This window comes from Electrona antarctica (assembly GCF_951216825.1).
Source record: "Electrona antarctica genome assembly, chromosome: 15".
Lineage (NCBI taxonomy): Eukaryota > Metazoa > Chordata > Actinopteri > Myctophiformes > Myctophidae > Electrona > Electrona antarctica.
In genome coordinates this window covers 11,446,560-11,474,238 of record NC_136796.1, presented here as the reverse complement: position 1 = coordinate 11,474,238, position 27,679 = coordinate 11,446,560, and the positions used below count along the sequence as shown (strand labels likewise).

Below are 27,679 nucleotides of genomic sequence, written 5' to 3'. Positions count from 1 at the left end.
ACCACTGAGCCACGTACGGCCCAGGCCTAGAGACCAGGATTACTGCATGTTTTTTGGGGACACGGGGAGAACATGCAAACTCCACACAGAAAGGCCCTTTCGCCAACCCCACCTCGGGTGTGGGCACTGATGAGCACTGAGCACTGATGAGCACTGACGCGGAGGAGAGAACACGCCCCCAGCGTCCCCAGCGGGAATCGAACCCAGGACCTTCAAGCTATGAGGCGAATTAGCCGCAATTTGCAACTCTAGATTATTTTATAATGGGATGAATCTAGAGTTGCAATACCCTCCATTGACTCCGCACTCATCATTTTGCGTTTGCGATCTGCTTGTCTTACACGACGTTAAACTCACCAACATTGCAGCTGTAGTCCAAGCTTGAATTATTCTCTTTCAATCTGCAAAGCTTGTTTTTCATAAAAATCCCCCGTAGACATGTTATGAGCTACTTTCTGTCAAGAAATTCTGTGCAAGTGATTCTTTTTCTAAGTGCTGGAGTTTGGAAGCGCTCGTCGTAAGTCACTGAACGTCCCTGCATGCATCTGTTTCGCATTTGCACATAATGCAGGAGGCAGCAGCGCGACCCCTTAATACAAACGAGCGCTTCCAAACTCCAACATTTCTTCTTCTTGACAGAAAGTAGCTCATAACATGTCTACGGGGGATTTTTATGAAAAACAAGCTTTGCAGATTGAAAGAGAATAATTCAAGCTTGGACTACAGCTGCAATGTTGGTGAGTTTAACGTCGTGTAAGACCAGCAGATCGCAAACGCAAAATGATGGGTGGGGAGTCAATGGAGGGTATTGCAACTCTAGATTCATCCCATTATAAAAAAATCTAGAGTTGCAAATTGCGGCTATGAGGCGAATACCGACTCTGCCACAGTGTTTTAAGCCTATTAAGATAACATGAGAAATATTCCCCTAGGAGGCTACAGTACCAAGTTGTCCTATATCACCTATGACCAAAATTAGCATTTTAAAACAAAATGTGAGACGCCACGCCAGTTATCATTATTTCATTTTAGAGGTCTTAAAAAGGTATCAAAAGTGTCACTTTAGAGATACACTTACTGTAGTTGGTTTGTTTACTGTTGAGTGAGAAAACAATGTTGCACATTAAGCTAATCATCTGGGGACCCCCTGGCCCCTGGGGGTCCTGGGTCGGTCCACAGGTTGAGAACCAGAGGTCCTGGCCTCTGAGTCAGACTCTGCCACACATGCATGTGCAGTTTGTGCACCACTTAGTCTACTCACTGAATGTGACTGAAATTCTAAATAGCACCGTGTAGGGGGATATCAGTTTTCTAACCAAACCTGGCAACCCAGTTTTTTACAACTGAAGTTCTGAACTGCAAGGCTTCCTTCACCTCGGCGTTCTTTCCCTCCAATCTGGCAACAACTCGTCCGGCGTGGCGGCGTCAAATCATTTCAATCAGTCTCTCGACAGCAGAGCAGATACATTACACACACAGGGAGCCGACTCCGAGGAGGGGACAGTGGGAAGCTTCAGGTCACACTCACACACAGCATTTTAACATGTCCACCACCAGGTAGAACTGATCACGGCAACACCGGCTGAAATGGGCGACAGCAGAGCCGCGACGTCGGGACAACCCTCCCCCCGTCGCCGGAGGAGAACCATCACGGTCGGCGGCACACATCCGAAACAAGGGGACGGGAGCAGCAGACCGCACGCCGCCGGGGCGGCCGATCACAAAGTGAAAGCAGCCTCCTCCACGCCGCAGACGAGCAACGGGAAGGTGGCGGAGAGGGAGCTGCTGCAGCAGCATCCCAGTCCCACCTCACCACGCAGTCCGGGGAAGGAGAGAAGCAACGTGGAAGATATCGCCTCGCGACTAGGGTGAGCCCCTGCGGCTGCTACCGAAAATAGCCGATCTACAAGTTCACAACGCGCCGCATACGCATAGATCAGCTATTTTCGGTGTGAGACAAAGTTCATTGTACGACGACACAAACGGTACGGGCTAAACATTTATGTCAAGAGATTAAGAGAACATGATCCCTCATCATAAATCAACAGTAATATGGTTCCCTTGATAAGATCGCTTTATTCTGGACCTAAATCATGGTTTCATGAACTATGCTTGCACTTTGACAGTGAGCAAATCTTTAGGCTAAGCTGTGGTAAATGACACTTTATTAGGGCTTGTTCTTCTGAAATCCGAAGCCATTTAGTGTCCAAATATATATGTAGTTTGGCGGCTGGCCTAATGGTGTGTGTGAAGATTTGTTGGAAGCAGAACTGAGACAGTCTTAACAGTCAAGAACACCTTGGTTGCAACTTGTTTAGCTATGGACCAGAGCTACAACTTGTTGTGAGTTGCTTCTGATTAAGTTGTTATTCACTGTACTAGTCTGGATTTTTGGGGGACTGAATTGAGGTAAATTAGAGCCTCATGTCATGTATTCCCAGATTTCCCACCCAGTCCTGATTTGAACCTCCCATGTGTGTGTGTGTGTGTGTGTGTGTGTGTGTGTGTGTACGTACGTACACAACACTACCAGGATGTTTAAATAAGTACTCTTAAATCAGAAGTGTGTGTGTGTGTGTGTGTGTGTGTGTGTGTGTGTGTGTGTGTGTGTGTGTGTGTGTGTGTGTGTGTGTGTGTGTGTGTGTGTGTGTGTGTGTGTGTGTGTGTGTGTGTGTGTGTGTACCTGTTTCCAGTTCAGACTGCGGTTATGGAAAATTGGAAATGTCATCTATGTTTAGTTTTTTTCTTGATAACCCTTTGCTGGAGGGTTAACATTCTAGTTGAAATAATCCAAGTTGTCAACTCACTTTTTTTATAAAGCACTTGTAAAATCAAGTAAAGGCTGACCAAAGTGCTGTACTGCAATCAAATTAAAAATAGATTACTGTGGTGTCCCACAGTCCAGTATTCTGTCCATGTAAAATACATCATTCTGGGAACTAGACCCTTAATGGAAGCTTATGAAATCCTTTATTTGCTGACTAATGTTCAATAGCTCAACATAAGTCCATGTAGGATTAACAGTACATTGTAATGTAGTCTTGTCTACAAACTGTCAGCACAAATACTTACTTTTGTTTGTTTTGTTTTTGTTAAGGAGACACTGTGACGAGAAATCACACACCCCAGCCAAAACAGGGCTGTTATGCATGTACTGGACATTGTAACCAGCAGTGTAGAAAGATATTGTTTTAGATATAGGTTAGGGAGGATAAGTCTACAACTTACTGTCAGAAATGTAATGCAATAAGATTTCTTGTCGGAGAGAGTCCCAACATTAGGAATATATGAAGATTTTATGATAAAATATGAAGTACAGGATGTGCGACTGTGTTATTTGGGTATTTTACCCTGCCACTGAGGTGATCACTTTATGCAGGCTAGCTATGAATGCAAATATGCTGGACAGAATTTGTAATGTCCAAACCCTTTGCGAATGCAAAATTGTCCTGCCCCACCCTCCTGACCTGTGTACAACAGGTTGTGAAACAGCAGTGTCATATTTCATAATTTCTCGGTTGTTTGTTGCCTACATTTCCGTTGGCACGTACGTCTCCGAAGCTCCTCTCCTAACAGCTGTCAAATGGAGAGAAGCCTTTACCACATTAACCCCGTGTCCCTATGTTGGTTCTGGTCCCTATCATCAAAGCACATTATCAATGTGCCTGGGGCTGGGGCAGAGGCGTATCTACAATATAATAAGGCGAGGACAGGCATCCGCCTGTCCAAATCCATTTTCTGCCTGGCCAAAATCCATACAATGAGAAAAGAGAGGACAAAAACAAGACCTGAGAACTGTTAGTGGACAGCTGATTGGCCGTTGCGGTAGAGTGCGACCCTCAATCACCCATTGGAAATTTGGAATGTAAATGCATGCCTTTCAGCCTTTGTATCCTACTCGTCTGGCAGGTATATCTCTTTGAAAACCTTTAGTGCTACGATTGTGGACAGGGTGAGGAGCGTTGAACGGACAGGCGTAGCCTCACCTGCCAGTGAGCCAGTAGTATGGTACAATAGTAAATGGGGTTCAAAGATTACACAAAATCACACAAACCCCTTCTGTCTGTGTCTCTGACATGATTGACATCTGACCTTCCATTTATCCCCTCATTTTCATTTTTCTCTCCTCATTGCACCTCCCCTCCTCCTTCCAACCTCCTTCCTCCCCTCCTCCTTCCAACCTTCTATCATCTCATTGCTCCTCTTTCGTCCTTCACCAACCAACCATTCCCTACCTTTTCTCCTATACTCCTTCTTTCCCATCTTCTTTCTGTTATTTGTCTACACTTTAGAAAAAAGTGACACGGGAATAATGGAGAGACAGGAAGCTGAGGTCAGGAAGGTACAAGGGCATGAAACATGGGATCCAGAGTCCGGCAGTCAGCCATAATCAAATCAAATAAATGATATGTGGTCAAGGGCTCCTCAAGGCAATAGCCGGTCACCTGCTGGCGTGTCAGTTGCTAGTCTTAACGCTAACACTGTGCCAAAGTTCACACAGTCAGTTTAGTGGAGAGATTGAGTACACAGAGAGGGAAAAAAATCGGTATGATTCTGAACCTTCAACGTGTGTGTGTGTGTGTGTGCGCACATTGGACAAAACGATTTTATCGCATGAAATGAATGTAAGCCAATTATGTTCTAAAAGGTTTACCAAATCTCTGTGTATGTGTGTGTGTGTGTGTGCCTGTAGCTGTCATGTCCTTCAAGAGTCCCTCCTCAGCTCCGCCAGTGGTTACAGCAACTACAGAGGGATCCTCAACTGGTGTGTTGTTATGTTGGTGAGTAGTACAACCACCCACCACTGCGGCACATTGACGTTGGCCCTTCTTTCACGCCCCTGGTGAGTGAGTCGCAGATGTGCCAAAATTGTGAATTCTACGAGATGTTGAAACCTTCCTCCTCTGCCATTTACCCTCATTCTTACACTGTATTCCATGGAGTGTACTACTGTGAGTAGTATTGACTCACAAAGTCACAAACCAACAGGAACAGTGACTCATACATTGTCACCTCCTCTCCTACACACACACACACACACACACACACACACACACACACACACACACAGTTCTGGGTGTGTTGTGATGCAACATGCTGTGTTTGATGTTTAATCTGATATTGATAGCTTGTTTGTGACACACACACACACACACACACAACCGTTGTAACTTGTGTGCATCTTATCACTTATCCATTCTGGAACTGTGAGAGGTCTGATCATTCATAATCATAAAAATCGTAATATCTGTATGCATTGGGGCAGTTAACAACAGTTATTCAAACACTGACAGCATTACCATTCATTTTAAGTTCCTGTTTCTACCATTTCAGATAAGGTTTGACAGAGTTGTCACATTTTCACTTTGATACATTGGGCTCTACATTTCAGTAGATATTACTGGTAACCCTTTCAATTGTTCTATTTACAATCTGTATTAATCCATTGAAATATAACTTTAATTTAAATGCAATTAAAAAAAATGCAATTAATTAATTTTCATAGAGGCTAAAACCTGTTTATTAATATGGGTCTCGTATCCACTTTCGATTTTAAGTATTCACGTCTCACTTATACTGTAACTGGCAGTGAAAATATGCATCTATCCATACAGCAATATGCAGGGCCTTGCTTTCTACTGTAAATTGCACATAGAATCTTGGAATATGGGGTTTGTTGTGGCATAGCCACCCAGGCTTTCATTTTCGCCTGGGGAAACGCATCTGGTCTAGAAGTGGGAGTCAACCCTTCCGGGTGGGTGTCGCTCCAAATCATGTGACGTAGTGCTGCACTAGGAGGGGAGAGGAGTGACTGGGGCTGACAGACAGATCGGTGAACCAATCAGGGCGTCCGCAAATCTCAGCCATGACCTGCCCCTCTAGACCAGAAACCTATAGGTTACAAACGTAACCCCGGTTCTTTAATAATACAAGCGAGGTGACTCGCACTGGCCAGCCGCAAGTGGACCTGTTCGCTTCAGAGGAGAACCCGAAGTGCCCACTGTTCTTCTCCATACAAGGAGCGGCCCCTCTAGGGCTGGATGCCCTAGCACAGGGGTTCTCAACCTTTTTGGCCGGGGACCCCCGAAAATGCTTTGGCAACGTCTCGGGACCCCCGCCCCGCCCCCTCCCGACCCCCAATATAAATTGACTGCTACAATAACCTTAATAATAGAGACAATACACCATAAAAAATACTGAAACCATAATCATTAGGGAAGGTGTATGCATGTACTATGTGTACTATAAGTAAACTCTTCATTTCCACTTTACAGCCATTCAGTTAAAAAAAAGAAAAGAAAAAATATTTTTTTCTTTTTTGAAAAATAATTTGGTAACCCCCGAAAATAATTTGGCGACCCCTCGAGGGGTCGCGACCCATGGGTTGAGAACCCCTGCCCTAGCACACAGTTGGCCGAAAGGACTGTTGTATGCATTCACCCCACTGTCCCCACTTCCCCTGGGAAAGAGCGCCATCTGGTGTGATCACAGAAGCATTACATGATAAGCTCCCAGACAATTCGATTGGCTGGGTGTAAACCACGTGTTCCCTGCATGGCCCACCCTCCCTCCTTATATGCAGGGTCCCGTGGTTTACTCCGGCATTCAAGATAACATTTGCACCTTCTCGTTGAAGTGAACAAGAAGGGTGTTTTGGCGAGTCACCTCGCTTGTATTATTAAAGAACCGGGGTTACGTTTGTAGCCTATAGTTCTTATAATTAATACTACGCTCAGTGACTCGCACTGGGAACATAATAAACTCCCTGATTGTTATCCCGAAATCACAGCCTAAGGGTTATCCCCTTGTCTGGAAGCTACACTGAGGACTGCATGTCCCAGGGACGATGCAGACACATTCAGTCTATAAAATCTAGCAAAGGTGATGACCAACTTGCCGCAGTACAAACATCCTGAATCGAGACTCCTCTACAGAGAGCCCAGGATGCGGACATACCTCTTGTAGAATGTGCCCTCAACCCCTCGGGAGGCAACATTCCTTTACTGGTATAAGAAATCTGTATGGCCTCCACTATCCATTGGGAGAGCCTTACCTTCGTTATGGGTTTTCCCACTGATCTTGGGGCATATGCCACAAACAGTTGGTCCGACTTCCTCGAGACCTTAGTCCTGTCCATGTACACTCTTAGAGCCCTTACTGGACAAAGGTTGTGTAACCTTCTGTTCTCTGTTGATGAAAAAGGAGGAGGAGAGAACGTCTCCAACTCGACAGGAATACATTTTGCCAAAGGGTTCTTAGGTACAAACCCCGGGTTAGGTTTTATAATGACCCTGTGTCCCCCATCTAAGAAACGCATACGCTCCGGGCTCACCGAGAGTGCATGGATATCACTGACACGTTTCGTGGTCGTCAGTGCCACCAATATTGCTGTTTTAAATGATAAGAACTTCATGTCCACCTCCTCCAATGGTTCAAAAGGAGGTTGTGACAATGATTCCAATACTACAGCCAAATCCCAGGTTGGGACCAGGTGATTTGGGATCGGTCGGAGGTGTCTAACACCTTTCATGAACTGACGTAACAAACGGTTTTCCCCCACCGGTTTCCCTTCAAACCCTATATGGCATGCTGAGATAGCAGCCACATAGACCTTAATTGTGTTGAAGGCCCTGCCTTTGTCCATTCATTCTTGTAAAAAAGACAAAATGTGCACTCTCGAGGCTTCGAAAGCTACGACATTGGCCGCCTCACACCATTCTTCAAACACCTGCCAGTTCCTGTCATACTGATCTCTAGTTGACTGGGCTCTAGCCGCCTGGATAGTATCAATCACGCGCTGAGGGAGGCTCTCAGTGCCTAAGTTCATCCTCTCACGGGCCAAGCCCAAAGAGCCAGATGCCCTGGTTGAGGGTGAAATAATTATCTCTCCTTTCGCCTGTGTCAGCAGGTCTCTGCGTAGTGGTAGTTGCCACGGATGGCCGTATAGGAGAGGCATTATTTCTGATATCCAGTGGCCCCACCTTGGCGCCACCAGAATCAGTTCTAGACCCTGAGCTCTCACTCTCTCTAATGTGGGAGAGATCAGGGACAGTGGGGGGAATGCATACAACAGTCCTTTCGGCCAACTGTGTGCTAGGGCATCCAGCCCTAGAGGGGCCGCTCCTTGTATGGAGAAGAACAGTGGGCACTTCGTGTTCTCCTCTGAAGCGAACAGGTCCACTTGCGGCTGGCCAGTGCGAGTCACTGAGCGTAGTATTAATTATAAGAACTAACACATTAGCGCAGGCTAGTTGTGGCATGATAAATGCAGCACAGAGCTGAGAAGCTGAGAAGTTAAGAGCTGACTGCAAACAATGGAGCAGAGTAATTCCCTAGTTATTTCCCTTGTCTGTTGAGTGGAGCTCTTCCCTGAAATATTTTAAAGCTTTGCTACTGTTCAGTCTCTATAGTCAGACTTTGCTTGGTAATGGGCATGCAGCTTCAGTGGCCTATTGCCACACAGATCTGGATCTCTACCAGAGTTTTGCAATTCTTCTGTCCAAATTCAGGCCTAAGGACAGTAGGGCACTGGGACAGGGGTTATTTAAGCCAGACAGTCCTCCTATTAGAGCTAAAATAAGGTTCCCGACTCCCAAGCATTAGGCTTGTGTTCCTTTATGTGCTTCCTTGCATTCTGTATGACTGTCATGAGTTCTGTTCCATAACCTCATCCTCCTAGCCATTTAGGGGTAGATAACAAGTCACAATGCTAATATGACCAGGAATTAAAACACATGCTGTACTGTCTTGTACTAGTGTACACTGAAAAAAGATCAAGAGCATCAGGAATTAGGGATCAGTGAAAAGGGCAACCTCAAATTATTACATGGTTGATCATTTAGTTTCAACATTATCTGTATATTTATTTGTAGTACAGATGTTCCATTAGTTGCCATATAGATCTATCCCGCCTCCTGCATGACTCTGAAACAGAGCTGTATTTGTACTCCCTGAAACCTTTACTCCAGTGATGTCACTGGAGTAAAAGTGAATGCAAAAACTACGGCCCTTAATTTGTGTTTCTTAACTGGTGCCCTCGGTGGCACATCATCCTTCAGTTCACAGTTGACAGCACAATAGTGAAAATGTGAATCAAGTTGATGTAATCGGCAATTGGGCATGCAAAAGTAATGTGAGAAGTAACAAGCCACATGATTGTGACATTGTGAGTTACTATTTAATAATGTGCACATATACTCTCACATACTCTCTTTGATATCTCCCCACAGAGCAGAAGTGCCATAAAAATAACCTAGGGAACCTAGATTATGTTTTAATCTGTGTGACCTTGATTATCACACCTTTCTCCTACGTGATCAAACTAGAGTCTAGACTTTGAACTTTGGTATACAATCTAATCTTGAACTTTATTTTTTGTTTTGTCTCAGGTGCTCAGCAATGCACGCCTCTTCTTGGAGAACCTTATAAAGTGAGTTATTGTGTCAAAGCTATACGTTTATCTCCCGTCTTTCCTATCCCCACTCTCCCCATCCTATTCTAAACTCCTCCTAGACCACTTATATCATGTACTTTAATGTTATATTCTATACTTTAAAGGGATATTACACTTTCAAACATGTTTGTAACTTCAAACTCCATTTTAACCATGATGTGCTCATTGAAAACACCCTTGGTTCTCTATAGTTACCGATATTGTCTGATGTTGTTTTTTTGTTGCCTTTATTTTATTTTTTATTTTTTTGTAGAGGGATAGATCGAAAGTGGGCTGACAGAGATGGGGGGGGGGGGGGGGGGGGGGGGGGTGACATGCAGTGAAGGACGTTGGGATCGTCCTTCACTGCATACTGCCAGACTAGATTACCAGCCTAGGTGCCTGGACCTCTGAGCCATGGCCCAGGCTAGACTTTTTTAATGTTTAATTTGTAAGTGAAATATCCCTTTAAATCTGTCTCTCTGTGATTTCAATATTCTGGAAGCCTCCTTAACAACAACTTCCAGACCTCCCCTTTGCCCTCTCTCCTCCCAGGTATGGGATCTTGGTTGACCCCATCCAAGTAGTCTCTCTCTTCTTAAAGGACCCCTATAGCTGGCCGGCAGCTTGCCTGATCATAGGTATGGAACACTTGCTTTGATGCCTCTGTATTTCCCAATGTTTCACAGGGCATGATTTACATCTGTAGGTCCATGTCTGACAACTTCTGACAATGCTAAACGCACACCAGTCTTAGTAGTGGTGCCAGCTCACGGCAGAAACATCTAAAGAGTTAAGTCTTAAAAAGACAAAAAAGTGGCCGCACACACTGATAGCCAAAATGCCGATCATTTATTAGGATGCAGAGTAGGAACCAACGTTTCGGCAGGTACAACTGCCTTCTTCAGGGTGTTCCTACTCTGCATCCTAATAAATAATCGGCACTTTGGCTATCGGTGTGTGCGGACACTTTTTTGTCTTTTTAAGACTTAACTCTTTGGAATAAAGGTATTGCCATAAAATTTAGCAAAACTCAAAAATTATTGGAGCCAGCCATCACTTTCAAGGTTGGAAACTCAAACTACACGATTGCTGACAGGGAAATGGCAAACGTTATGCAACAGGTGTTGTCTATTGTCAAAGAGTGCAAAATCCTTAAGATGTCAATCAGGTAATGCCTTGTACACTACTACAGTACACTGTATTGAACAGATGCTTAAAACATGTACAGAAATTGGTGTTTAATCTCAATGCTAGATTGGATAATTTTCACAGCTAGTGTTCATTCAACCTGTATTTATTCAGGCTGATGTGACAGGAGGGCTGTATCTCAGTGACAATCCTTTTTTACCCACACAGTTATGGGCTGTCCACACCGAGAATGATGGCAATGTGAGCATCCACAATGATTTACGATAACGTGCAAAGTTGCAAACCTGAATGCGAGTGTTAATTGCCCTGTACTGGGATTTTGATTGGCTGACAGTGTTTCTATTGTTCACCAGATTTCTTTGAAAGTGATTCCAATGATATAATTTGCCGTGTTGTTGTCATTATACTTGTGGTGTGGACGCTGCCATTCATTTAAAGTTATATTAGAGCGATTTGTAAAATGATATAGTTACCGTTATGCTTATCGTTCTTGGTGTGGACAGCCCTTTACAGTACACACAATAAAGCCATAAATGTGCCTAAAACTGTACCAAAATAGGATGATGCATAACATTCATAAGTATAAGGTCTTTTCACATGGTGTGAGGCCATTAAGCCGTTGGTTAGACATACCAACAGTCCTACTGTCATTAGTCCGACACAGGTTAAAATCACCCGTGGCTCCTGCTGTGGGTTAAAACTAACCCGTGCTGCAGGTAAAAAATCACCTGTGGCTCCTGACATGGTTAAAACTAACCCATGGCAGGTTAACCCATTTTGGGCGGGAACCCCTTTTGGTGTTAGCATTATTGTTATGCTTTAGCTATTGAAAAATAGCAGATCTACAAGCTCATAGCGCGCCACAACCCATGATGCAGTATTTCTAGTTAATGTTGATTCATAAACGAAAACAGACATGCAGGGTTGAAGTCAAATGAACAGGACGTGAGGCACTATGAAGTCATTATCTAAGGCATTATAAACACACTGGACAACCTGTTCTTTGACTTGATAAAAGCCAGGTCTCGCATACAAATACAATCTTCATTGGATGTCGCAACTGGCCATAACTCATCAAAGAGTACTTTAAACATCACCTGTGGCATGCGGTTAGGGTTATGTTAGGGATTTGGGTAGGATTTCGGACTAATGCCTGTCGGACTGTTAGTACGTCGGAAACAAACACAGGCACCCATTAAGCCTGCATACTCGCTTGATTCCATGCAATGGGATCATATGAATAGATGCGTTAATATGCTTCACATAGACAAAAGTACAACACAATTCAACTTGGCAGGTGTGTGGATGAGGTGAGCACAAACATGACAGGATCACAGGATTGCACCCTCTTGTCACTTGGCCCCCCTCCCTACCTGCCCACTCGCCTCTCATAGAAAAAATCTGCACGAACTGGAATCAACAAGGTGGGCAAGAGCACTGGATATTATAATATCCATTATCCAGTGTTACTATGGAATGAATATGCTCATAGTCATAATTATGACAAAATACCTGGCAGTTACAGTTAAGAATGTTGCCTGTAGGTTTTGACATTCAAATGTGTGAAGATATGTGGTGAAAATACTGGGCAGTTACACTGGCTTAGATTGTTGCCAGTAGATTTTGTACATCTGTTCTCCCACGTTCGGCAGCTATCCTCTACCACTATCTTTATCGTCCTACCATCTGGTTTCCTCCCACTAGGTTAGTTATTAATCTCAACTTGATTGACCCTATTATTGTATAAGGTCTAGCAATGTTGTTCAACAACAAACCAGGAGCACATCTATATTCCCCAGGTTCTATGTTCCCCTTTTATCTAACCCTAAGGTAAGTGGGGAACATGGGGATGACGCCAACGAACCCCACACAACCAGGATGATGAATGGGAAGACTGTTGCATTTCTTTTTAAGATAACATTTTTAAATGACTGCATTAAGTGCATTTTAATTGTTTGTGTCGCAGTGCTCTGTGGATGTTCACTACAGAAACTTGCAGAGTAGTCCTTTAAGGCACTTTATTGTTTCATCTTTACATGGGAAGGTATGCTGCAAGCAGCAACACAACGTTGTGTTGCTGCTTGCAGCACACCTTCCCATGTAAAGATGAAACAATAAAGTGCCTTGGCTTAAAGGACTACTCTGCGAGTGCTGGTATTCTCCTTCTTCTAAAATGTGTTTCCTGACGTGCACCCGGTAAAATGTTCCAAGAGCTGAGATAGCTGGAGTTGTGCGTGCTTCTTCCTTTCGAAAACACTACAGAAACTTTACATAACGTTTCTCATACAGTACATCGTGCTTTCAATAAGGGCATCAGCCGAATGCTCGATATGATTACAGTGGACCTGTTATGGCCTATGCTGATTCAATGTTTTTTCCCCGTTTTTTTTCGTCTTTGTCTCTAGGGTCCAATGTGTTCATCGTGGCAGCTTTGTACACAGAGAGACGTCTGGCTGTGGTAACATTTCTCAATAATGCTTAGTCTTTACTTCATTGTACGATGGTGTCATGCACCACGATGTGATTTGTACATTCCAAGAGTGTACATCAGTAAATGAACACAATGCTACAATAGATTGTCTACAATTAAGTATTAAATGAGGCTTCATAGGGTATTTCAATTTGATTTCAATGGGATTCCCTTAAAGAAAGTTGGATTAGAGCACACAGAATGGATTAAGGTGCCTTACAGCCTTCACTGTCAAAAACAAATCGTAAATGACTGCCCTAATTCATCATACAACAGTGTCCGATAAAAGTACTGAAAATAGCTGATCAGCCATTTTATTTTTTCCTTAAAATAAATGATAAAGGAATGTTTCTGGACATACAAGTGACGATATATTCTATTGGTCTGTGCCCTCCATCTCTCTTTCCAGGGTACCATCTCAGAAAAAAACGGATTGGTGATACACATCTTTAACCTGACTACCATACTGATGTTTCCTGCAGCTACTGTACTCATATTGACATCCATGACCCCAGGTACTCATGCATGCACACACACACACACACACACACACACACACACACACACACACACACACACACATTACATTTGTATTACTATACTTATGAGGACATCAATGTTATTGTTGTTTTTGCTATTTTCTTTGACCCTAAAGCTGAAAATAGCTTATCTTAATACTGAGCTAAAAGATCTACAAGCCGGGTATTCTCTGTGCACAGACTGCACACACGTTTGGTGTATGTTAAACTATTTGACATGATGCCATCTCTTGTGCATAAACACGGGTTCAAGCAATTTGTGTGTCTGTCTCTCTCTCTCTCTCTCAGTGGGTGGTGTGGTGTCTCTAGGTGTCTACACTATGCTATTTCTCAAGCTGTACTCCTACAAAGACACCAACAGATGGTGCAGAGAAATCAGACATGCCAAGGCCAAGAAACTGACACGCTCCAACTCATGTAAGTATATCACACACACAATTAACTTAGCAGGTGTAAATCAACAACTTTCTATTTGGAAACACATGCAACCACAATTCCAGTATATAATATTGATTGGCACATGTACCTGCACAGACAGTCTAGCCCTAGTATATTGATTTATTCCATCAGTTGAACTGCAGTCCACAGTGTTGCTACTGCCATCTTGTGGTGGAATGCTACATGCACTCACTCAGACCTGCCAGAAGTCCAGTGGTCCAGATCAGGGGTCTTTAACAGGGGTCTGTCCTCAGAGTTACTGCAGGGGGGGCTGCCAAGTCTTTGTGTAATAGGGACTTTATTATTTTAATTTGACATTAACCACTTGAACCCTCGCATCCCTATACTGGTGGGAAACATTGGCCTAAAATAGAGTTGTGAGTAGATTGCATCATAGTGAGAGCACACATGCAACAGATGATTGACAATATTTGGACGAAGCATGTACAGGTTCTACCAATACTCAACGTGTCTTTAAATATTTGTTTTACTGGTACTGAATATATTTGGTTCTGAACTGCACATTGAGTAGAAGTGATGCCGTCTTTAAGTGTGCATGTGTTATTTTTCCAGGTCCAAATGTAGCTCATTGCAATGGTTCAGTGCGCACTCATGTCTCCTACCCGGGCAACCTCACCTACCGAGGTACGGTAACCATGACAACAGTCTGACAGACCAAGACATGAACAAAAACATTCACTATGCTATTGTGCCAGAGATAATCGTGTAAACCGCTGCACTGATCAGCAACACATTGGTTGTGCACGCCACCAGAAGGCCTATAAGAAGTAACTACTTGAGTTCAGCAGCAACTGTGACAGCATAACATACTGATGTTTTAAAATAAAGCTTAAGTTGTATTTACATTGCAAGCATTAGGGTGACACTGTTAACCAGAACAACTTACACCACGACACTTATGCACAGCTGCAGTACAACCTTTGCTTCATCAACAAATTGAACCACTTGAGCCCTATATATTCTATATACTTAAGTGTAGTGTGTTCAAGGCTACTTACTCTCTTGGGAAAAATTTGTCTTGGAGACATGGACCAGTAGCATATGTGCAACAAGTGTATCTAATATGTAGGGGGAAGAGGGAATGTTACTGGTGCTTTTTAAATACATGGGATTTCAATCCAGAAAGAATACGAACATGACATTGAACTACAGTACCTACTGTATGCATTCACCCCACCAATATGGCGCATATTAACTGTGTGTGTGCGTGTGTGTGTGTCTGTGTGTGTGTGTGTGTCTGCAGACATGTACTACTTTGTCTTTGCCCCTACTCTCTGCTATCAGCTCAATTTCCCTCGGTCCCGTCGTATACGAAAGAGATTCCTAATAAGAAGACTATTAGAAATGGTAAGAATGCACAGAATTGCACGCAGCCATGCACATACACAGAAACACACTCATGTGTCTTTATCATGATTTGCTCTCTGTTGCAGCTTTTCTTCACACAGTTGCTGGTGGGTTTAATACAACAGGTAGGTTGAATGAATAAATGACGCGCAAAAATTCAGTTCATATTACGCATGTTGATTTCTGTATCAATGTTGGTCTGATTACAATACCAGCATGTACAATTGTGTACATGCTGCAATTTCTAGGTGCTGATGACATATTTGTATGTATTTTTCAGTGGATGGTGCCTACCATACAGAATTCTATGAAGCCATTCCAGGTATTCAATCACTCACTCACACGCGCACACTATTTCGGATTGTTATTTACATTATGTATTGTCTTCCCAAGTTCCCATGTACTGTACAACTACAATGATCTAATTTGCACAAATTTCAGATTCGTTTTTGTTCTGTTCATGCACCAAGCGTAGACTCATCTGTTGATATGACAATGTTTTACCTCATACCATACCTCTTCTATCTGGGGATGATGATGACTATTGGTGCTTTCACAAAATATTTACACAATGAGATTTAGTTTTTTATAAATAATCATCACTAATAACTATATGTGGGTAAAGTCAAATAATAGAACAGTCATTAAGTTCAGAAAATGACATCACTTTACTGTAAAGCAGGCTTCAAAACCAGGAAAAAACAAGTTTGAGACATGTTTGTCTCATCTATAATGTGCTCCTCTCCATCTCTGACAGGAAATGGACTTTTCCAGGATGGTGGAACGCCTGCTGAAACTAGCTGTGAGTAACCATGATGGTGAAAATATAGAGTGTAAAGATGACAAAATCAGGATGAAGAAGACACAATCAGCCCCGGGATTCCTTCAAAATAGGAGCTCTGGGGTGCCGGGAAGACATGGCCGCTTTTACTCTGTAATCCATCGTGTTCATATTTTGAACCAGAGGCATTTCAAGTCAGAAATGAAGATCTTAGTATATCCATCAGATCAAAACCACGGAGAGCGCCCTGGATTAGGAGAGACTAGGCATTCTTTCTGCAGCGGTAAACGGACCGGACCGCGCATGAACGAAAAGCGAAGCGTATGGTGGCCTTGGAGTCTCACTCCAAGGCCACCAATATTCTGAAAAAAATCTGAATATTCTTCTCTCGTTTGATATCATTGAAGGTGCGCTAGGACGTGTACACACATCATTGCAACCCGTCGGTTGGATTGCTTATGACGTGTGGACACGTTGGATGGACGGAACCTGTTAAGGGTTTGGACTAGCCCATGTTTTAAAGATTGTTCTGGTGCAAGTCCCACTGTGTAACATCCATTTTAGTCATCTCTTTGAGGACACCCGTAGCTCCATTGTTAATTAACTTTGAAATACATATACATTTCTGGTACATTTCCGATGCCCACATCATGTTGGGGACAGACACTTGGGGACAAACACTGTGTGTTAAACCCTTTTTATATGGGGTTATTATGAAAAAGATATGCACGTGAAAGATTTGATCACTTTCATATTTCACATTATTTAATTGAAAAAGTTACACAGTATGACTAACAGTGGGTTATACGTTTAGAACGTTTTGATAAATCATTAAACGATGAAGAACTGCAAAATCAGTGACTTGGAGTTATTTAAGAGTGAGCAGTGAGCACAGAGAGATGTGTCCATCTGTTCACAAAGATCAACATGCTTTCTGGTGTTAATACACGATAAGTGGCAGCAACTTGATGCTGCTAATACCACCAGATCGACTCCCCATCTAGTTCTAACATTGTGGTTCTGATTATTCCATCTAAACCCCTTAACCCTGTGAAGGCAGATTCATACTTCGTCATACGACTGTGTTGATTGCCGAAGATGAATCTGCAAGCTCACGTGTTGCATACATCGTAAATATAGAAGTAAATTGCTCCCTTCCGTCTCCCATTCTATCTTCTCTCTCCTCTCACCCTCCTCTCCTCCACCTGCAAACCATGCACTACTGTACTCCTAATTTCGTCTCCTGTCATTCACCATATTCCCAATCATTCTTTACGTTTGCCTTTCTTTCTCGGTCTGCCTGTCTTTGTTTTACCTTGTACCTTCCTCTCCTCTCCTCAAATTGCTCCTCACTCCTCCCCCCTCTCTTTCCTTTGGTCCCTCTACTAGGTCCCTAACCATTTGATATGGTTAATATTCTTCTATTGGTTCTTTCACTCTTCCATGAATTTGGTGGCAGAGCTGATGCAGTTTGGAGACAGGGAGTTCTACAGGGATTGGTGGTGAGTGGAGACACACAAAACACATATTCTCTCTTTCTCACTCTCTCACACACAAATGCATATCCACACACATAAATCTGTTTTAATCTGTTTTTTAAGAAGGTAGGAACAGTAGTTAAAATGTCTTTAAACCATGACATGTTTTGTGTCTTTGATGCAGGAACTCTGAGTCTATCACCTATTTCTGGTCCAACTGGAATATTCCAGTTCACAAGTGGTGTCTGCGGTGAGTACCAGGCTCTATACTGTTATTACACTATGAATACTATGGATTGGAAATGGTATGATGGACAGGTCAATGTGTGTGTGTGTGTGTGTGTGTGTGTGGTGTGTGTGTGTGTGTCACAGGCACTTCTATAAACCCATGTTGAGGAATGGAGTGAACAAGTTACTGGCGCAAACTTGTGTCTTCCTGGCTTCTGCATTCTTCCATGAGGTACACTGAGAGAGCATTAAATCCCAATGGATTATTTTATGCACACGTACATAATTATATTTCCTCATTGTATCCTATTGTAATCTCTGTACGCATATATATATTTGTCTCACTCCCTCCTCCTATCCCTCCGTCTCTTCAGCGACGGCTCCAGAAAATTGTGACTGGGGGTGCTATGGGGGGGCTGGCTATTTAGAGGGGGGCTAATGAATCTTGGTTTACATAGAAGTCAGTCAATTGGGCTTGTTTTGAGGGGGGGCTTAGGGGGTGCTAAGCCTCCACCAGAGGGTGCTAAAGCCCTCCCCTTGCCCCCCCTGCGTCTCTTCCCTGCTTTACATCCATTTCATCTTCACTTTCTTTCTTTTTAACCAGGTAAAATTATCATTGAGATTTAAAATCTCTTTTCTGTCTTGTTTGTCTGTCTTTCAGTACTTGGTAAGCATTCCTCTGAAGATGTTCAGACTGTGGGCCTTCATGGGTATGATGGCACAGGTGAGTCATGCTGAGCATATCGTTTTTCGTAAATGAACGCCCATACAGCATCAAAAGTAGCAGATCCACAAGCTCAAAAGCTTGAAGATCTGTTGGTTTTGCATTTGCATCTTGAGAAGTAACAGTTTTGGACAGGTTTCCACCCGATAGATGATATATATAATGTATACACAATCCTCTCTCACACACACACACACACACACACACACACACACCTGTTTCTTGATGCCCTCTCTCTCTCTCTCAACTTGCTATTATACACAGTCTCAGATGTCTTGCTTATGTACTGTTTGCACAAGATTTATATATGCTCAGTTAAATTTAACACTGAGGATTTTGCTGTGCACATACACACACTTTGATCTGTAATCTCTGTTATCTCTGCAGGTTCCTCTGGCCTTGTTTGTGGGTCACTTCCTGACTGGTAACTATGGCAACGCTGTTGTATGGATCTCACTTATCATTGGCCAGCCAGTTGCCATCTTAATGTATGTCCACGACTACTATATACTTCTTTATGAGGCAACTACGTAATACTGGACACACACACACTACAAAACAGAGCAGCATACTACTGGACAGATAACATGAGACACATGCACAAAATCAATACACTCGCACACAGATGCAGGACAATGCAAATTAATGAATGTATACATTTAAATGATGGAAAAGGGAAAACCCAGGAGCTGAAAGTGTCTTAAGAGACCCAATCATGTTTGCACTATGTGGAACTGGACCGGAAGATTTTTAATCTTCTCATATCTTTTCATATATTATATTTCGATGTACAGTAGTAGAACAATTTTCATCATAATTAATTAAAGAACTGCTTTTGAAAGTTCAGGAGTAGTCAATCTCCAGTGTTGAGCCTGATTTATACTAAAAGTAGCCGCTCTACAAGCAGATCTGCTATTTTCGACATAGTGTAGGACCGTATATAAATTAATCATTACATTAGCCGATCTTAGGATCCACTGTCACCAGCAAGTAGGCTTTGAGCCACCTATTGAACTGCTGGAAAGAGATCCTTGTGGACAGACTCTTGTCATTAGCCATTTTCATTTGCAAGAAGCATTTCTTTCAGACAAGACCTTTTGGTACTAATAATTGAATGGCGCTGACTAAGGATCCCAGGAGAGGCCAATATTGGTGACATACCATTCTTGAATCTTTCTGAGCACTGAAAAGATGAAAATGTTCTACTCCAAGCAACTGACCGGGAATATAAAGTCAAGATATCAAGACTGTAAACGTGTTTAGAGAGATGGAAGTCGGGCAAAGTTTCCTTCCTTGCAAATGACACATTTAGAAATGGACAGTCAAGGCTGGAGGAACAACAATAGATCTCAACCAAAAACACTTTTTTTTTAAGAAGTACTATGTCAAAGAAGTAGAGAATCTATGTCAATGATAATGTGTTGAGGCTATCTCCAGCTGTGATAAACGTCCCCAACATGTGTTTACATTCCACAAAGAAAAGCTTTTGTTTGCATATATAGTGGTAGCTACTGCACTACATATTACTGTATATCCTGACTTCTTCGTCTCTTTAATTCCTTATGTTTCTTCTGGATACACATTTGTAACATTTCCTGCCTTCCTTTCCCAACAAGGAAGGATAAATACGGTAAACTAGAAAGACAGACTTCACACATACGGACGATAGAACCGCGTCACCAGCTAAACCATTGTTTTTGTACACTCCTCACACCATTTTTCTAGCACTTTTTAAAAGTGCATACAAGTTTAAATATCCTGACCTTTTTTTTTCTTGTGCAATGTGCACCGTTCGTCTCAGCTTTATTAACCAAGAGCGGCAAATACAGCAGTAGTGCTGGCATCTCCAAAAACGCTTTCTGCCCTGCCCTGCCCTGCCCTGCCCTGCCCTGCAGGCTATGAGAGTGAAATGGTTAGGAAGGGAGGGAATGTAGTGACGAGGGAACAAATGAAGGGGTATACAGGAAACTGTTCTCGTTTCTTAACCACTTAAAGCCTATATACTAACTTTGTTGACTGGGGTCACCCACTGCACTTGGCCCCTTCACTTTTTCCCTCTACAGTACACCAAATGTCTTCACTGGAAATAACCCATCTACAAGCTCACAAGGCATCGCCTTGTGAGCTTGTAGATTTGCTATTTTCAGCAAATGTTTGTGATATGTTTTGTGAATATTTTCTTATGTCATGCCCAGAATAGGGACACTAGGGTTCATGTGGTAAAACCTGAAAATGATCAATGCAAGCAACAGTGAATCACAATGCAGGTGTTACCTAGAGTTACCAGATTGATTTTATTTGCAACTTTGTATGGTTTTGCTGCTATGGCTGTGGTAATATTCAGTCCTTAAATGATTATGCCTTATGTCGTATAGCCTATATATGTATTGTATGTTTGCTCAATTATTTAATTTAAGCCAAAACTTGTGCAAAGCTCAAAATTTGAGCCAGGGTAATATTGGTGTTGATTTATGTCTGTAGAAATATTCGTTTATGCACTTTAAAACATAATGTATGCTCTTGGCACAAGCAATATAATATTTCTATTAATATATTCTGTAAGTCATGTTAAGACATTTTCATTTTTGTCATGAGTTGTCTTCTGCATATTTTACTTGCTTATGTTGCTGCTTTGCCATATTCTGCAAATAACTGCAAATGATAAGGTATTCCTTTTCAACCGTTTCCAAATAAGTTGGATATGACCATTTTGTCAAGTAAAAGTCTAATAATCAGTTGAATCCACTTCCTGATATACTGTATGTGTTCATCCCTTTTTAGAAATGCATAATAGGAAGATAAGATTTGTAAGAGACTTTCTTTCATAATCAATTGACCCAGTGCACCATTCCAACTGGGGTTGCAGTCAAATGCTTGGCAACGTTAAAGGTCTTCATAGCTTAATTTCAGTGGGTGAAATGTTTTTCCTTTCCATTAGTATGACCTTTCATTGCAAGCAGTGCAAGTATCTTTGACCCAAACATCAGCATCGGCCAACTGAAGTGTCAGCTCTGTAATCTATCTGCAAGTGTTTCAATCACTCTTGGTGGCAATTGTGTAGCTGTGTTTACCGTTATTAGTTACAATGATTTAATTCAACACTTGGATTTGCTCCTATACCAAACACTGGTCCCATGGCATGTTCAGTATAGGTTGGTTGGCACAACTATTTGATCCACTATGAAATGTTTCTTGCTTGGCTAGAAAGGCTTTTCAAACTAAAGCCAGTTAACAGTTCAACTGATGGCTCCAAGGAGGTCAAATGTTCGATGCTGCCGCTTCTCTAATTTCGCCTTCCCCCACCTATGTAATGATGCCAACTGATTCCTTCTAGGTGGAATTCAGCCTACAGTATACTTCATTATGCCGCTATACACTGTTTGCTGCTGACCACATAAGTATTTACTAAATCAGTCCTGTTTCACAATTACCGTTGCATCGGCTCGTTGCCTAAACAACAGAGCATCTCATTTATTTTCTTCATTACTTAGATTCTTTTTTCAGCGTGAAGTGAATTAGATTAGACACCTGGGGAAATTACCGCCAAGCTAGAAGGATAGATGGACAGGCCGACAGGGACGTACTGTATCACCAGAGCCTGAACTGAGAGAATGAAGCCTGCCCTGCAGGGCTGTCATGGGAACTCTGTTCTCACTTGTGGGTCAGACTTCCCGTCTGGCTGCACCAAGAGTCTGTGTGCTGTTGCACAAGGTACGAGAAGCACTGGCTTTGATGCCGTGTTTGAAATGAAGATTTACATTTGCCTTTCAGGGAAGTCTGTGTATTGTACTTGTTTTTTCCCTCTCTAAAATTCATCATGTGACGACAATGTATAAATCTTATTTGTTCATCTGTTGTATAAAGAAAGTGAAGAACTGAAACATAAAATGTTTTGACAGAGGGAAATTATTTTTAAAAGCCTTCCAAATGGAATTTGTTTGATAAACCTTGTTTATATTCTACAAAATAAATTGACTTGGCTCTTTTTCACCCTTTGGCAAGCCTGCTGACAGTAGTATTGTATTAACAGAACGTAATTAGCCAGAGAACACCATTTCTGATTCAGATTAACCTGATTATATTAGCCATTCTAAAGTCAAGAGGTCGTACATTGTTATATTTGGCTTGTCTTTTGCTATTTTAGAAGAGATTGTGTAGAGCAGGGGTCTTCAATGTTTCAGGCCAATGACTGTCATTGTTGTCATTTGGTCTGCTCTTGTTTCCCTTTACACCAAATATTTTAGCAGAAAATAACAGATCTAGAGATGCTAGGGTTAAAGAATAAAACACCTCTGCATCCATACATAAGCTAAACATGTTTCCCCAACTATGCTATGCATAAAACAAGTGCGATTAATAGTGCATAAAAAATCTTTATTGTGCTGTGTGACACAAGAAACTGAAAAGAAATCATGGTTCCACATTCACAGTCTCCAAAACATTACAAAATACAAATCTAATTCCTCTCATATACATATTCAGCAGCGGGAATCTTACAGATGCACTTCACGTCTGGAATTGGATGGGGTTTGGTACGGGTTACTGCTGTAAGAAACAGTGACATTAATGTAATTGAAAATGTATTGCCGAAATGTATACTTCTTCATGCCCAAAATAGAGACAAGTTAAGTGTGGTTACATTTGGATTTTATAAATATTGAATTAATATTGAAAAGTTTTAAAGGTTGTGAACACAGGTTATTTTTTTTCTCCATTGTCTGAAAAGTAACATGTTTGGACATAGACGGTTTCTGCCCAACATCGACTAAACATAAATGTGTGTATCTGCATGTCGCTCACCTTAGACTTGTTTTGAACAGGCAGATATAGTTTAAATTCTGCCGGGAGCTCATCTTCTGAGTACAGTCTGTCTGAGAAATACACCCTCCGTATACGACAGTTAGCATGGATCTGAGAACAGAAAGTGACCGGAGAGAGAGACACAAAAGGCATGTTTTGAAATATGATAGACAACCTGTTCAGCTCAGCTCTGAAAAATATGTTGTGGGACAGTCTCCATAGCCAACTATGGAGGAACCACAAGAACGTTATGTTAGCAAAATTAATGTTGTGCATGTGCTAAATAAGGCTTGTCGGCACACCTGACACATAGTTGGGGATGTGTGTACATGTGACATTATCTGAGAGTTCTCTCGCACACTGAAGAATGGAAAAACACTGCATGTTGAGACAACACACACCTACTAATCACTTCCTCAGGTGTTCTTCCAGGTGGTGATTACATCAATCAAGGTCAGTGGTTTACAGCAACAAACCAATACTTAAATGTCTCTCTCTATTTGACCAGGTAGAATTTGTCTGTGTTGGTGTAGCACAGGGGTGGGCAACTTTGATGATGAAGAGGGCCACTATAGTTCCACACTCACTCTAGAGGGGCCCCATTGCATATTACTGTCATAGCAAAAATAGCCGATCTACGGCTATTTCTTTTGCTATATTTGAATTGAAATCCTGAATAATTGTTTTGCTATTTTTGAATTGGAATCCTGAAAAGCAATCTTTTTATTTATGCATGTAGTTATAATTATGTTAACTTTATGGACTGAAGTAATTAAAGCAGGTCATGTTTGCATGTTTGGAATTGAAACAGCTGAAATAAATGATATATCAATATTCTGGTATTAAGCTTAGGGCCACATTAAGTGAAGGTGAGGGCCGCATGAGGCCCCCGGGCCGCCAGTTGCCCATGTATGGTGTAGCACTACCTGCACACGTAGCGTTTCGATGTAGTTTGTTCCGTAGGCTCTCCGGGTGAAGTCTGTCAGGTTGAACTGAATCTGGTTCCAGCCGTCGTCCAGCCTCATGGGCATGGTGCAGATAAATGGCTTCACCCGCGTCATGCTCTGATAGTTGCTCGCCCGAAACCGACGACGCACATTTTTATCATCTAATACCTAAGAAAAAAAAGAGTGGGGGAGGAAAAGGGGGGAGCTTGATGACACCGAGTTAATTGATGCATGCATTTGACTTCATCATACACCTACCGTACCATTTGAAGGCAGTGTGTATTATGTGTGTGGTGTGTGCATACACATAGGAGTGTCATAAGTGTGATAATGGCTTGTTTTTCAGTAATCATAAGTATCCTGTGGCATTACCTGGACTTCAAAGGTGAAATACTTCTTGAGATTCTTGATGATCATGACCAGAAAGGGAAGTTTGATGCCCAGTGTCTTTTTGGGGTCCGCAGGACATGTTATGTATGTGGTACTGTAGGGAGAAAATGACACATTTTGGAGAGGTTGATGAGAATCATTAAGTGAAGTGATTAGGGATGTTGTGACAAGGTTCAACGGAAGATAAATGATATCACCTGACATTGGTCCCCTCTACCTCCAACACCAGTGACTGAATGTCATTGTCTGTGATTCTCTTGATGTGACCATTCCTGACCTGTGACCACACACACCAACACAATGTCCTTAAGGTTTGCATTTATTCATTTCTGCTGAACAACACCAAAATAAGCAATCAAACTGCCTGCAGAAAGATTTTACGCTTTGACAAACTATCATGTATAAGTTAAAATCTCACTGTAGCTCAGTAAATGACAATTAACTGTTGATTTGATTAGGCCGGTTTCTGTTTCTTTACTTTCTCAGAGAGCTCAAACCATAACTGTTGCTAGGTTTGGCATATTGAATGTTTTAAAATGTATTGACTTTAAATGTGCTGCGTGGCCTCGGATCAAGACCATCAGATGTATTTTTGAGCTTTTACTGTATTTGAATAGTACTAGCAAGGTAACAACAGAACGAAAGGATAAAATGGACATTTGACGTTAGCTAATGGTTTTTGTAAAAGCATTAGAGACTACGGATTTGGGTTAATCCTAATTTCCTGGCTAAATTTAGACTAAGTGTATGGAATGTGGACATTAGCAGCACGAGGTTTAATTTTATGACCTGGCAGTAACTTTAGTGAAAACTAGACCCTGATGTATGAACAGACAATAACTCATTTTCTAAACAAAGTAATGGTTGTTGTCAGGTGAGGTGGGGTGGTTTGTAGTTAGCATTAGCTTAGCTAGCAGCTACTTAAAGTGCCGCTTACCTTTTTATCCCATATCTGAAGAGGCTTGCTGCCGATGCTGTACAAGATGGACAGGAATCCGCTTTGAAACGTGTTCTTAAACATGTTCTATAGTGCTTAGTATCGTCCTACGCACATGTGTTGTTGTTTGGCTCGAAGCAAGGCAACTGTTACTAACGTTACGTTTGTTTACGGAATTGGTGCTATCTGGTATCTGCCCCTCAAAGGTTCCGTGTGAAACTAAATAACACTCCTCGTTCCGGCTGAGTTATAATGTTAATTACACCGTTTTTTCTATGGAGAGCGGAAAAAACTATTTTTGAAATATTTCTCTAAGGCACGATGTTGTATCGTCTGTCCCTGCACTTCCCCGGAGAGGATAATTAACCAATGGTGGTGATTATTCTTTCTGCAGTCAGTCAGTGCTACAGTAGCTGCGCTGTCGCCTCGCCTCTCAGCTCCTCTGTGTTGCTAGGAGATGGAATGCTTCCAGCGCTCATCACCCACATAGAGCTCTTCTTCTTCTTCTTCTTTTAGTTTCCGGCAGGCTGTACACTGGTATGTGTAATGCTGCCCTCCTCAGGCGACGGGAACACTATCTCTTACACTTTGGAATATAGATCAGTGGAGTGGAGATAATTCAAGACTATCCGTCCAACACTTTGGAAGTCTGCCCCTGGAGTAAAAATAGACTTGAAGGAGAATACTTCAAGTCCCTGGTCTGCCAGTTCCAAAAACATCTGCTGCCTCTCATGCCTATATCTCTCACATGAGAACAGTACATGGTGTACCGTCTCTGTCTGTCCACACTGACAGAGCCCATCCGGGTGTTTCCCTATGACTTTTAGACAGCTGGCCAGGCCACAGTGACCCAGTCTCAGCCTGGTCATAACAACGTCGTCCCTCCTCCCCGAGTTCATGCCCGTATTCTTTTTCTTTATCGACGGTTGTATGGCATAGTACTGCCTCCCCCTTTCCTCCTCTGCCCACTCCTTTTGCCACTGGCTTCCTAGTTGCTCTCTGCATATACTGAAGCACTCAAGCTTTCCTAGCCGTACCCTCAGGTCTATTCTTTCTTTTCCTAAAGCTCTCTTGGCCACTAGGTCAGATGTTTCATTGCCTTCGACCCCCGAGTGCCCAGGCACCCACAGAAAGACAACTTGGCAGCCCATTTTCTCCACCCTGTACACACCGCAGGTAACCTCCCAGATTAGATCGGAGCGGGCTTTTGACACCCCACCTCTCAGTGCCACCAGGGCAGCCGCAGAGTCTGAGCAAATTATGCTCCTTGCCGGTTTGACCTCCTCTATCCACCACATGGCCCATAGAATTGCCAACAGTTCAGCTGAGAAGACTGACATGTTGTCAGATATGCGGACGCTCTGCTGGATCTGGTGCCCCTCCACATACATTCCGAACCCAGCTTTCCCGGATACTGGGTCCTTGGACCCGTCAGTAAATATTGTCACCCACTCATCCTTGAACTGCCCTAGGTGCCTGTGCACAAGGTCACTTGAGAGCTCTTCTTTCCGGCCCAACAGGGACAGGTCCACCTCTAGCTCTGGGAGGAACCAGAAGGGAATAGGGGGCCGTACCGCCCAAACAATACTATCCTGTTCCAGGCCCGTATTAACTGCCAGCTGCTTTATACGGTGAAAGAAGGTGGCTTTTCCCTCCTTTTCCCTCCTTTCCTACGAACTCCCAACACTCGTCCAAAATACACTTTGCTGCGGAGCTATACTGGAACCCGCTTAGCTTGACCCAGTAGTGCAGTCCCAACTTCTTCCTCCTGTTATTTAACGGCACCTCCCCCATTTCCACCAGCAAGGCCGGGATAGGGGTAGTTTTGAAAGCTCCGGTGCAGACTCTCAGCGCTTTTGACTGTACCCGATCTAGTTTACTAAGGTGAGTCTTTGCCGCTGCCCCAAATACTATGCTCCCATAGTCTAGGGTAGATCTTATCATAGCTTGGTATATCATTCGCAGGGTCTCTCTCTCGGCCCCCCAGTCACTGC

General features: G+C 42.7%; 2 protein-coding genes across 3 annotated transcripts; one reads left to right on the top strand and one right to left on the bottom strand.

The window, feature by feature from the left end:
• Positions 1–1,362: 1,362 nt before the first annotated feature.
• On the top strand, positions 1,363–21,357 carry LOC306938931 (diacylglycerol O-acyltransferase 1-like). The gene is made up of 17 exons (XM_079523307.1): positions 1,363–1,868; positions 4,694–4,781; positions 9,390–9,430; positions 9,989–10,074; positions 12,991–13,043; positions 13,465–13,570; positions 13,883–14,011; positions 14,606–14,677; positions 15,297–15,400; positions 15,487–15,525; positions 15,681–15,722; positions 16,158–16,202; positions 17,571–17,683; positions 17,844–17,909; positions 18,032–18,119; positions 18,549–18,611; positions 18,999–21,357. Exons 1-17 carry the CDS (start codon positions 1,588–1,590, stop codon positions 19,143–19,145), a joined length of 1,563 nt encoding a protein of 520 aa, XP_079379433.1. The 5' UTR covers positions 1,363–1,587; the 3' UTR covers positions 19,146–21,357.
• Positions 21,358–22,964: 1,607 nt separating this feature from the next.
• cfap20 (cilia and flagella associated protein 20) lies at positions 22,965–26,143 on the bottom strand. 2 transcript variants are annotated; one of them, XM_079521911.1, is made up of 6 exons: positions 25,686–26,143; positions 24,946–25,025; positions 24,731–24,842; positions 24,338–24,526; positions 23,412–23,522; positions 22,965–23,153 (listed from the first exon to the last, which is right to left on the bottom strand). In XM_079521911.1, exons 1-6 carry the CDS (start codon positions 25,767–25,769, stop codon positions 23,151–23,153), a joined length of 579 nt encoding a protein of 192 aa, XP_079378037.1. In that variant the 5' UTR covers positions 25,770–26,143; the 3' UTR covers positions 22,965–23,150. The 2 variants fall into 2 exon arrangements, with proteins under 2 accessions (XP_079378037.1, XP_079378036.1); XM_079521910.1 differs by having other exon boundaries at positions 22,965–23,156; positions 25,686–26,142.
• Positions 26,144–27,679: the final 1,536 nt, after the last annotated feature.

Coding starts and splice junctions, on each gene's coding strand:
- LOC306938931 (XM_079523307.1), top strand. CDS start 1,588: ATGGGCGACAGCAGAGCCGCGACGTCGGGACAACCCTCCCCCCGTCGC. Junction 9,431..9,988: donor TTCTTGGAGAACCTTATAAA/GTGAGTTATTGT, acceptor CTCTCCTCCCAG/GTATGGGATCTTGGTTGACC. Junction 15,723..16,157: donor ATTCTATGAAGCCATTCCAG/GTATTCAATCAC, acceptor CATCTCTGACAG/GAAATGGACTTTTCCAGGAT.
- cfap20 (XM_079521910.1), bottom strand. CDS start 25,769: ATGTTTAAGAACACGTTTCAAAGCGGATTCCTGTCCATCTTGTACAGC. Junction 24,843..24,945: donor GTAGAGGGGACCAATGTCAG/GTGATATCATTT, acceptor TTCTCCCTACAG/TACCACATACATAACATGTC. Junction 23,523..24,337: donor TCGAAACGCTACGTGTGCAG/GTAGTGCTACAC, acceptor TTCTGTTCTCAG/ATCCATGCTAACTGTCGTAT.